The following is a 12280-nucleotide window of genomic DNA, read 5'->3' as shown; positions in this document are numbered from 1 at the left end:
CTTTCAAAGTTGTCTGGAATGTCTGACTTTCATGTCTTAAAATAATGATGGACTGTCATTTCTCTTTGCTTATTTGAGCTGTTCCTTCCATAATATGGAGTTGGGTCTTTTACCAAATAGGGCTATCTAATGTGTGCCACCCCTACTTTGTACACAACTGATTGGCTCAAACACATTAAGAAGGAAAGAAATTCCACAAATTAACTTTTAACAAGGCACACCTGTTAATTGAAATGCATTCCAGGTGAAGCTGGTTGAGAGAATGCCAAGAGGGTACAAAGCTGTCATCAAGGCAAAAGGTGGCTACTTTGAAGAACCTCAAATATAAAATATAACACTTTTTTGGTAACTACATGATTCCATATGTGTTATTGCGTAGTTTTGATGTCTTCACTATTATTCTACAATGTAGAATATAGTCAAAATAAAGAAAAACCCTTGAATGAGTAGGTGTTCTAAAACTTTTGGCTGGTACTGTATGTACCAGCCGCTTTCACTCGGGTCTATCCTGTTGAGAAAATACACTTTTTCCACACAAACATCTTTGAGAAGTTTGAGGGCTTGAAAGAAACAGTTTATCCCTGGTGTTAATTTGGTTCTGATACATTTTAAAGCATTAATCTTTGTGTATTAGTAGAGTGAATTGTTTGACAGGGGCAACATAAGCCTGTTCAATGTTTTTCTCTGCCTCCAGTGAAGTGCCAACTGACCAATCGTAAGAAACAATGTCCTGTGACATAATATATAATAATAGAAACCTTTAATTATAGCAGTGGCAGATGATAATGCATTGCCAGAAGGATGCAAGCCCCTCTAGAAAAGAGTCCTACACTGCTGACATGTTGTGCAATATGATCCTAACCTAAAATTGACGTTGAAACACGCAAAGAGCCAGTCAATACAAATGTCTATCTCCACATTGTTTATACAATCCCTTTCATTCTCATAAAATCCTAACACATTGCTCTGTTCACATTGTTTTCAACACACTGTTAGGGATTTCTTGCATCGATTCAAGTAGCGCACAGGGACTGTAACAGAGAGAGAGATGGGAAGACGATATTATAAACGCCTTCTGAGGTTGCTTTTTATGTAAAACAAGGCTCCAAACCCTGCACTCAACCCTGCGTTGTCGTGACTCGGGAGTCCCCTGATTTAAAGTGTCAAACTTCCCCGACAGAAATTCGAAGAAGATCAATGGGAGAGCGGAAAATAAAAAAAGAAAAGGTCTTTTGATGTCCTGCATCATCCATTATTCAGGTGTGTGGTGACTCCATGTTCCAGACCACCCACACATACATCAGGTATCCAGCTACAAACAACAGCTGTCCGATTAGCAATTCAGAGCCACATGTACATTAAGTTCTACCTTCAAAAGACGAGAAGTGAAGCGCTGAGATATGAACAGAATTGATAAGTAAATTGTATTCATTCCTGCATACTTTAATTGATTTCAGTTTTTCCTGAAACATTGCAAATGTCTCCTTTTTAACTCTATTAAAAGGGGTGCAGGGTAAGTTTGAAATTAGTATGTGCAATTTCAAGTAATAGATTTCAATCTTCTTTCAATTTTTCTTTTTCTTAAAAACCAAAGAGAGGAAGAAGTACTACTCTGTTACAGATAAATGACAGCTAGCACTTTTAGAATCAATCAAATGTATCAGTACAGTGTTTTCCTTGTAGTTTATAACATTTTTGGAACAGTATTTACAATATAGTGTGATATCTTGATGATTTTTTTTAAGGCAGAGTGAAGGGGAGTTCCTCAATCAAGATCTTTATGAATTTGACAATTGATTTCAATTTCTGATCACCTATTCAAGCATAAAAGCATGATCTGTCTCCTACAAAACAACACCATAGCTGTCAATAACAAATACTGTACACGTGTCAATAAGGGAAAGGCATACATGATCGTGGACAAGACCGTTTGGCGTCATAACCCCTAACATCTCCACCACAATGGCTGATGTGTCACGGTCACTGAACATTCTGGGACAAAATGGCTGCCATGCATAACGAAGAGTGCCACACATTGCTGACAAACGATTAGTCATTCTAACGCTATGTAAAAGCTCTGATGAGGTCTGCTCTTTGAGGCTCCATAGGATGTTTTCTGATATTCTCATTGTAGTTGTTTTCCCTACAGTGTACAGTGTCTCTATGGACCACGTTCAATGGGCTACAGAAAATGGTTCCATTCCAAAACCTTTTCCAACTGTGACCTATGTAAAACTTTTGGACCCGACCCAAACCAGTTCTTGGGAATCCCTCCTTCAGTGACTGCTGTCCACTTTGTCTCTCGAATCACATGGTTTTGAGAGATGTAGTATCTGTTTTGATCATTCTCTGTATGGTGTGCAGTAAGCCTACATAATGACTGTAATATTCAGTCATCTATCCACACTGGTCTCAGCCAGCCTGTTGTTCATGATGCCCAGTGCCCCTACTCCCCCAGAGAAACCATTCTGTCTGTTTTGGTTGGAGACGGAAGGCCGAGGGATCCCATTGGTTGCTGCCTCCGACAGCTGCTTCTGCATCAGGTCCAGGTTCACCTGGAGAGGCGAGGAGAGGTTCACATGATACTGTCATAACTAGACAAAAGATAAGACATTATAAAGGCTCCTACATGTTCAAAACAAGATTTAAAGCATGCCTGCAGGCAAGACTTTGCTCTCACACATTGTCACACAGAGCACGTGCAGATGTGTGCTTTATACTGCTTACAAAGTGGCAAAAGAAGTTTAGCCTCGCGCTTCAGCGCTTCTTAGGGCTCGGTTCAATCCGTAGCACAGGAGATCTGTGTTGTAGCCCGGTTGCCATTTAAAGGTCATTGTGTTTACTTCGTGCATGCAACTTCATCTCACTGAGTGTACCTTTAAGTGTTACCAAACTTGACTGTCCCTTTGTAACAGTTACATTTGTGCAGGGTTTGCATCTCCAATACACATAAATATATTTCCAACAATACAGACAATATATCACACATTCCATATTGCATGACAGCACTAAGAAACATAGATCAGGTGCAGGCTGAAACATTGATTTAAATTGGGCCCTAGCCCTATTGGCCACTCCGGGTACTAGATACTGTAAATACAGTCAAAACATGACCCATGCCCTCAAATTATAAAGTGCAGGGGCAACACTTTTGACCAGAGATGAAAGTAACAGAGGGAACTTTTAATGTTATTTTTACCCGGTGACCCTCTCACCTTATTGGCTGCCAGGAAGTCCCTAATGGAGATCATCTCCCCTGACATCCGCCGTCCTCCGTCCGTCTCACTCTCGTTCAACGCGTCCGTTTCTATAGAGACAGTCCGCTGCGCCGGAGAGTGTCCATGTCCAGTGCCGCTGGGCATCACGGCATTCCGGCGCGGGGGCAATCTCTTCGCGATCCCGGCGGGGCAGCAGTGGCAGCAACCTCGGTAGGAGAAGATGTCCAGCTTTCTCAGCAGCCAGTTGAGTGTCTGCTTGAGTTTTGGGAAAATATTGTATTGTATTGTTTTTATGAAACTTTGAAATTCTGTAACATTGCTAATGATAGTGCTCTGGTAAAACTCCCACATACCTAGAGAAAGAGGCTGGCTGGTGTGTGTGTGTGTGAGAGAGAAAAAGAGGAGGAAGAGCAAGAGAGGGATAGCCAATAGGAAAGGACAGAGTAAAGACAGAGAGTGAATGCACGCCATCTCCCACAATGTGTGTGTCTGTGCATGCGTGCAACCACAACTGCTCATAAAACAAACATAAATGAAACAAAAAATCCTCACCTGCTTGATGACAATGGATATGACGTTGAACAGCGAGTAGATACAGCAGACACCCATCAATATAAACAGGAAGTTCCCCAGTCTGTAGGCTGTCTGGTTCCCTTCGTACGTAACTCTCTGACTGCTTACCATGTCCCCGAACCCGATGGTGCTGAACGCCACAAAACAGAAGTACAGCGAGTCCAGATAGCCCCACCCCTCCACCGCTGAATACATGGCCGAGGCACAGCAGGATATCACCACAGCAGCTACACAAAGAATCAGCATCACGTAGTACACAGAAGGCTTCCATCCAGCCAGACTGTCCCTGCCTCTATCTCTGGGTCCTGGCGGTGGCGCCCCCCTGGGGCCATCGTGGGGCATGACGCCCTGGCGCCGGCGCTTCAGATCGTGGCATGACTTGAGCACGAAGGCGAGCACGGTGATGATGCGCTCCAGGAAGAGGTTGAAGAATAGGATGGTGGAGGCGCAGCCGATCAGGCCATAGAAGATGAGGAAGACTTTGCCACTGACCGTGGTCGGGGTGGTCATGCCAAATCCTGACCAGAGACAGGGGGAGGGGTGGAGGAGAAGAGAGAGGTTTAGAAGAGAGAGGTTTGAAGGGAAGGGGATATGGAGAGAGAGAGAGAGGGTAGATGTTCAGGAGAGAAATTTAAATGGTGAAGTTCCATTCATCATAATTACCTTACCCTCCCTCCCTCCCTGTTCCTAAAGTGCCCCCGATGTCTCATAATACCTTTTCTTGGCATATCGCTCTCTCATCCATCGCTATACTCCTCCATCCCATTGAGTTCAATGCTAATTTAGCAACTGGGGGGGTTTAATTACCATTCTCACAGATGTGCTCCTCAGAGATGAAAGATCCATCCCTAAAAACTCATTATTTAAAAAAATAAAGAGAGTCAGGGCTGAAGAACAGGCTTGAGACTACTGGAGGAGAGGGAAATGAGATGCTAGCAATAAAGCACAGCCTTTATTGGCTTCTGTTAGTGTGTCCAACATATCATTCTCTCATTGACATTGACGGAGGTATATCCTATTGCCTATACCCTATATTATAACCTTTAAAAAAAAAAATATTAAATCACCTTTATTTAACCAGGTAGGCCAGTTGAGAATAAGTTCTCATTTACAACTGAAACCTGGCCAAGATAAAGCAAAGCGGTGCGACAATAAACAACAACACAGAGTTACACATGGGATAAACAAAAGTACAGTCAATAACACAGTAGAAAGTCTGTATACAATATGTGCAATATGTGCAAATGGAGGTAAATGGAGGTAATATGTGCAAAAGGGGGTAAGGCAATAAATAGGTCATAGTAGCGAAGTAATTACAATTTAGCAAATGAATACTGGAGTGATAGATGTGCAGATGATGATGTGCAAGTAGAAATACTGGTGTGCAAAAGAACAACAAAAAGGTTTATAAAAACAATATGGGATGAGGTGGGTAGTTGGATGGACTATTTACAGATGAGCTGTGTACAGCTGCAGTGATTGGTAAGCTGCTCAGATAGCTGATGCTTAAAGTTAGTGAGGGAGATATAAGTATCCAACTTCAGCGATTTTTGCAATTCGTTCCAGTCATTGGCAGCAGAGAACTGGAAGGAAAGGCGGCCAAAGGAGGTGTTGGCTTTGGGGTTGACCAGTGAGATATACCTGCTGGAGCGTGTGCTACGGGTGGGTGTTGTTATGGTAACCAGTGAGCTGAGATAAGGCAGTTTTACCTAGCAAAGACTTATAGATGACCTGGAGCCAGTGGGTCTGGCGACGAATATGTAGCGAGGGCCAGCCGACTAGAGCATACAGGTCGCAGTGGTGTGTAGTATAAGGGGCTTTGGTAACAAAAACGATGGCACTGTGATAGACTGCATCCAGTTTGCTGAGTAGAGTGTTGGAGGCTATTTTGTAAATGACATCGCCGAAGTCAAGGATCGGTAGGACAGTCAATGTTACGAGGGTATGTTTGGCAGCGTGAGTGAGGGAGGCTTTGTTGCGAAATAGGAAGCAGATTCTAGATTTAATTTTGGATTGGAGATGCTTAATATGAGTCTGGAAGGAGAGTTTACAGTCTAGCCAGACACCTAGGTATTTGCAGTGGTCCACATATTCTAAGTCAGAACCGTCCAGAGTAGTGATGCTAGTTGGGCGGGCGGGTGAGCGCAGCGATCGGTTGAAGAGCATGCATTTAGTTTTACTACCTTTACTCAACACCGTTTCAAATAGCCTGTGGTCCCTGACAAATACATTTTCAAACCAGTAATAATATTCTCCCTCCACTCCAAAAAAAACATGTAATTGATATACAGTTGAGATACAATTGAAGGCGAAAGGTAGCCTATCGGTTCGAGAGTTGGGCCAGTATCCAAAAGGTCGCTGGTTCGAATACACAAGCCGACAAAGTGAGAAATCTGTCAAGGTGCCCTTGAGCAAGGCACTTAACCCTAATTTGCTCCAGGCCGCCGTACCACTATGGCTGACCCTGTAAAACAACACATTTCACTGCATAAAACATCTTTATTATTTTGGGTTTTACATTGTTTTGCCAGGTCTCCGAAACCAAATAAGTGTTTTTTTTGCGGCGCTAGAAAATTGACTGTTATTGACTTATCTAATTACTAAGATAGAGTATGACAAGACCACCGCACCACAGTATGATGTTTCTTTCAGCCTTGACCATGAGGATAGAGAGAAGACACTTGTTGTCATTCTCACTAAAACTCAAGTGTTCAGAAAAGACTGGTTTCCCTTGAAACATATCATTAAGAATGCATGAGGTGTCTGTCTGCATAGTGGGGCTAGCCTGGGGGGTCACCCCATACTGCGCAAACAGCCGTTGAGCATCATCATGTTCTATATGAGCATCGTGTACTCAACTTCTAACCTCTGGCTGTGTCGTCCGCTGCCCGTAGGTGATATACTTCATTTGTGTTACACACTCTCAGAAAGGATATATGGACGCCGAGGAGGGAGGCAAAGTGCTCAACTGTATCTGATTTGTGACGGTTGACAGCATACTGGAAACAAGAACAAGAACAAAAACAAGAATATGTAGGTGCGAGTAGCAAAGAAACAGGGTTCACAGGATGACAGAAAGGATACAAGCTCAATTAGATAGAGCAAGAACTCCATCATGTAGGAACTTCCTTCCTTTATGTGTAATCAGTGAAAGTATTACCATGGTTATCTCTCAATAAACGACACGAGCGAATAGGACGACACGAGCGAAGTTTAGTCTAGTGCTATAGGTTGGTCTGAGCAATGTGAGCAAGTCCATGCACCAATTAATATACATATGGTTTGAATATGATTTGTGGTTTCAGAATTGTTCTCTTAACCGTTTTGTTTTTGTTTTTGACTCTTTGACTCGTTCTGACAAATAGGATTCTCCAGAGTTTCTTAAGCCAATTTGTCCAGAGGCAACAAGGTGAAAATGTACAAGTTATTCAATTCTCAGTTGGTAAACTCTACATTAGCATTCCGAAATACTTAAATTCCACTCTCACAGCTGTAATACGCTGACTGTGCAAGCGGCAGGACTTCCTGTTTCACATTTTCCTGAATAAAATATCCACTTTTTACTACAATGAGATCAAATAATAGGGCAACAATAGGTGATTATACAGATATATTAATCACAATATTTCAGAAAGAAAATATTTAAAATATATGTATCTATTTAAAAGAATGTATATTTACAAAAAGGAGAGGGATATGTAGCATTGGAAATGATGCAGATAATTACATTGACCGAAGCCACAATCTATCTGAAATAATAAAGCTGATCTACCCCCTAATTAAAAATAAATAAAAATAAATCACGACATTTCACATTGTTTGTCTGCATAATATAAATCTGACACTCATTTGCATGAGACAACGTCCACTTGATCAATAGTTGTCTGCACCAGACCATTTGTTGGCACTATAGATACTAGAGCAATAACTGTTGATCAAGAGGACTTTGTCTCATGCAAATGAATGTTAGATTTATATTATGCAGATGAACAATGCGAAATATCGTATTTTTATTTTTATTAAATTAGGGGGTAAATCAGCTTTATTATTGCAGTGACTTTATATTCACACAGCTTCTAAGGACATATGCATAAGGTTTACATACCAAATTTTATGGCCCCATGTTCATCGATTCAGTTCTTATAGCCCTGGTGTGATATGGTGCCATCTAGTGGTGTAGCTTGGTCGACTTTGAATGCAGCAAATACTCATTCTCAAATTTGTTAGAGGCTAATTTATTGAGTCTACATACTAAATCTGCAGTCAATCTGATTTATAGTTCATGAGAATAAGTTCATTAAAGCCTTTTTAGCACATGTAAGCATATAGGGCATTCGGGAAAGTATTCAGACCCCTTGACTTTTTCCACATTTTGTTAGGTTACAGCCTTATTCTACAATGTATTAACTCGGTTTTAACCTTCATCAATCTACACACAATACCCCATAATGACAAAGCAAAAATGGGTTTTTAGATATTTTTTGCAAATGTAATAAAAATAATGCTGAAATATCACATTTACATAAGTATTCCAGACCCTTTGTTACTTTTCGATTCATTAATTTTTTTTACATTTTCTTTTCTTTTGTACATATTTTCTTAGCTCCATTTCTTGAACTGCACTGTTGGCTTGTATGTAAGTAAGCATTTCACGGTAATATCTACACTTTTCGTTGTATTCGGTGCATGTGACAAATAAAGTTTGATTTGATCTGGCTTTTAATCCATGAGAAGATTTTTTAAGATTATTATTAGTATTCTTTTTTAAGTGTAACTGTATAGCTTCCGTCCCTCTTCTCGCCCCTACCTGGGCTCAAACAAGGGGAACAACCACTTCAAGTTCTCAGAGCGAGTGACGTCACCGATTGAAACTCTATTAGCGCGCACCACCGCTAACTAGCTAGCCATTTCACATCGGTTACATAAGCATTAGTGTTACATTGTAAAAAAAGTGAATTGTTAATAGTTCCCTTATTTTTTAAGATACACTGTACATTAACATGGTTCATCAAGGTAATATCTGTTGACCCTGTAAACTAAAGATGATAGGCCATTGTGGAGTGGAGTTACAAAGGATTTAAATGTAAAATCACATATCGGATTTCCTGATTTATCAATAACTCAGTCATCTCTTAACCAATCCCTTAGCTGTTTTCAAACTAAGTTAAGAGATGCATCATGGGTATGAGGGTTTAATTGAGACTGCTTATAACGGTTCCCCCAATCTGTGCCACTCTTTTTGACCAAACCAAATCAAATGCCTTGCTTGGGCGGAGCTCAAAAACCGTGAGTGAAGAAGGCCGGGAAATCGCTGTCATTTGGTGCTATGGTTCATGAAAGGATTTGAAAAGTATTTTTAGCATATTTTAGCATATATTTAGTATGTGCTAATATGCATCTACTGGTATAGTAGATGGGCTCCCGAGAGGCGCAGCAGTTTAAGGCACTGCATCTCAGTGCTAGAGGCGTCACTACAGACCCCGGTTCGATTCCAGGCTCTATCACAACCGGCCATGATTGGGAGTCCCATATGGCGGTTCACAATTGCCCCAGCGTCGTCCGGGTTAGGGTTTGTAAATAAGAATTTGTTCTTAACTGACTTGCCTAGTTAAAAAAAAGGTTAAAAAATTGTTTCTCAACATCTTCAAGGATTATTATGATGAGTCCAAAGACCACATTTTGATTGCATATGACATTTAGTCCATGAGAATATTTTTATGTTATATTTTAAGCATTAGTGTTACATAGTCAAAAAAGTGAATTGTTAATAGTTTCCTTATTTTTAAGATATCAATGTCAAACTCAACATGGTTCAATCATGGTTATGTCTTTGATGACCCTTAAAAGTGTCAAGTTGATTGGCCATTGTGGAGTGGATTTCCAAAGGACACGTACAATTGGATTTCCTGATTTATCAAAAATGTAGCCATCTTTTTGGCCAATCCCTGAGCTTTTCTCAAACTAAGGGCTTGTTTTTGCATATTTTTGCATAATAGTGTGTGTGCTAATATGCATCTACTGGTATAGTGTGGCCATCTTTGAATGCATCAATCTAATTTTCTCAAATTCTTTATGAGTGATGTGATCAAAGACCACATTTGGAGTTGCATATGACTTTTTTTCCCCATTTTGATGTTTTTCAAAGGTTTTCCACAATTTCCATGATGGAGGAAAATCTATCCTGAAGGACCTTATGGGTCCTTGAGGTAACTTTGTTCAGCATGAGGAAAGATACCTACTTACATACAAAGTTTCAAGTCTATGTCAAACGGGGCAACAGATATGAGGGTTTAAGTGAGACTGCTATAGGCCAATAAGTACCTTTAAAAAATTAAATAAAAACTATCTAATGCGTTGCTTGGGCAGTGCTCAAAGGTGCCCACTAGTGGCTTGTCCGTACCATTCTATTTAACCAAGTTACTCATGGCCTCTCGTTTCTGTGTGCCAAATTAGACATTTTTATAATAGGTGTTCACAGAAAATAAATATCTGCAATGAAAATAAATAGCCTGAATGATTAATAGCCATATCATTTTTGGCAAAACTGATGTCATCACTCATGTCATCAGTAATTTGATGTTCATTTTCCTTCTAGCCTTAAAGCTAGCAATGATTGGGAGAAATAGGAGCTGCCAATTAACGGAACAATGATTTCTGAGACTGGGTCAACTTCATCTTCCTGAGAAGGGACAACGTCAAAGCTCTTTGTCACATGGAGAAAAGTATATTTAATGTCTCCAATATGTAATTGGTTTCTGTCTCCTTTATCTGCATGGTCATCTACAGTAGACTAAAGGAGAGTATTTCCAGTACCAAAATATCTGCATGTTTATCTACCTTGATTGTATCCTGCTATATCTATTAAATCGCAGACCTGCCTATATATTTTTTCCGGCATAAATTCAGTATTAATTTCTCTCTCTTATTGATAGGGCTGAAGATATGTGGGTTATTCGGTTAATCAGTTTGTCAAGGTGTCACAGTGTCCTATCTTTTTGAAGTGCAATTAATTTCCTGAATTATATAATCAACCATTTTTGAAAGGTATGCAACATAAAAACATGCTTTTCTTGTAATTTGGTGCATGGCACCTATTCTAAATTATTCAAATGGTGCATTTTGATTAAAAGTGAATTTCTTTGCAATACACTTTTATATATTATTTTTTTATACAATACATTTTTTACTGAACCTTCTGGCTTTGTTTCTGAGTTTACCTATGGTCGACACCACGGTCCCAACAAAGTAAAAGGCGCCGGTAAAATCCCAGCGCGGTCTCAGTGTATCCACACGGATACCGGCGATGTTCGCCTCCTCATAGAACCGGAGAAATGTCTCCAAGTCGGTCCGGTTAAGGCTGTGCTTCTGGGTGAATCTCTCGAAGCGCTGCGCCCACTGCTCGTTTGCCTGTAGCTCCTTCGGCTGCTCCAACGCAGAGAACACCGCAGCGCCGCACAGCAGATACAGCACGATCAGCACCGCCAGCGTCAGAAACCGCGCGTTATCCTCGTTCACCACACCGCAGCAGCAGCCTCTCCTGCACGCCATTACGGCGGCAGCGAGGACACTGAGGACCCTGGGAGAAGGAGCCTCCGCATCGTGTCAGATGAAGGCACATGAAAGCCTTCCTAATAAGTCAGTATGTGGGTTGTTCCACCAATTCGGTGCATTTTGAGAAGTGTAACTTGGTAAAAAAAAAAAAAAAAAGAGTTTGATTTCACTTAATTTTAACATTCTGTCATAAAGAGCACATGTTCAACTTCATAAAAACACATGTCTTCCCATCTCAAGTGGTAAAACAATGAATATACAGTACCAGTCAAAAGTTTGGACACACCTACTCATTCAAGGGTTTTTATTTATTTGTACTATTTTCTAAATTGTAGAATAATAGTGAAGACATTAAAACTATGAAATAACACATATGGAATCATGTTGTAACCAAAAATACAGTAGACCATTCCATTCTTGTATTGGTGTCTCTGAGGGGTCTTTGGCCTGGTTTGCTAACTACCTCTCTCAAATGGTGCAGTGTATAAAGTCAGACAATCTGCTGTCTCAGCCACTGCCTGTCACCAAGGGAGTACCCCAAGGCTCAATCCTAGGCCTTGCGTTCTTTTTCAATTTACATCAACAACATAGCTCAGGCAGTAGGAAGCTCTTGTATCCATTTATATGCAGATGATAGTCTTATACTCAGCTGCCCCCCCCCCCCCCCCCCCCATTTAGAGTTAAATGCTCTACAACAAAGCTTTCTTAGTGTCCAACAAGCTTTCTCTACCCTTAACCTTATTCTGAACACCTCCAAAACAAAGGTCATGTGGTTTGGTAAGAAGAATGCCCCTCTCCCCACAGGTGTGATTACTGCCTCTGAGGCTTTAGAGCTTGAGGTAGTCACCTCATACAAGTACTTGGGAGTATGGCTAGATGGTACACTGTCCTTCTCTCAGCACATATCAAGGCTGCAGGCAAAAGTCACATCTAGACTT

General features: G+C 40.8%; 1 protein-coding gene across 2 annotated transcripts; it reads right to left on the bottom strand.

The window, feature by feature from the left end:
* Window positions 1-457: 457 nt before the first annotated feature.
* On the bottom strand, window positions 458-11397 carry kcnk13a (potassium channel, subfamily K, member 13a). Of its 2 annotated transcripts, none has more exons than XM_021573712.2 (4): window positions 11009-11397; window positions 3771-4309; window positions 3216-3473; window positions 458-2555 (listed from the first exon to the last, which is right to left on the bottom strand). In XM_021573712.2, the coding sequence occupies exons 1-4, from the start codon at window positions 11337-11339 to the stop codon at window positions 2394-2396; spliced, it is 1290 nt and encodes a 429-aa protein (XP_021429387.1). In that variant the 5' UTR covers window positions 11340-11397; the 3' UTR covers window positions 458-2393. The 2 variants fall into 2 exon arrangements, with proteins under 2 accessions (XP_021429387.1, XP_021429388.1); XM_021573713.2 differs by having other exon boundaries at window positions 460-2555; window positions 3216-3470; window positions 11009-11396.
* Between the last annotated feature and the right edge of the window lie 883 nt (window positions 11398-12280).

Source organism: Oncorhynchus mykiss, chromosome 19 (assembly GCF_013265735.2).
Source record: "Oncorhynchus mykiss isolate Arlee chromosome 19, USDA_OmykA_1.1, whole genome shotgun sequence".
Lineage (NCBI taxonomy): Eukaryota > Metazoa > Chordata > Actinopteri > Salmoniformes > Salmonidae > Oncorhynchus > Oncorhynchus mykiss.
This window is presented reverse-complemented; position numbering and strand designations above follow the sequence as displayed.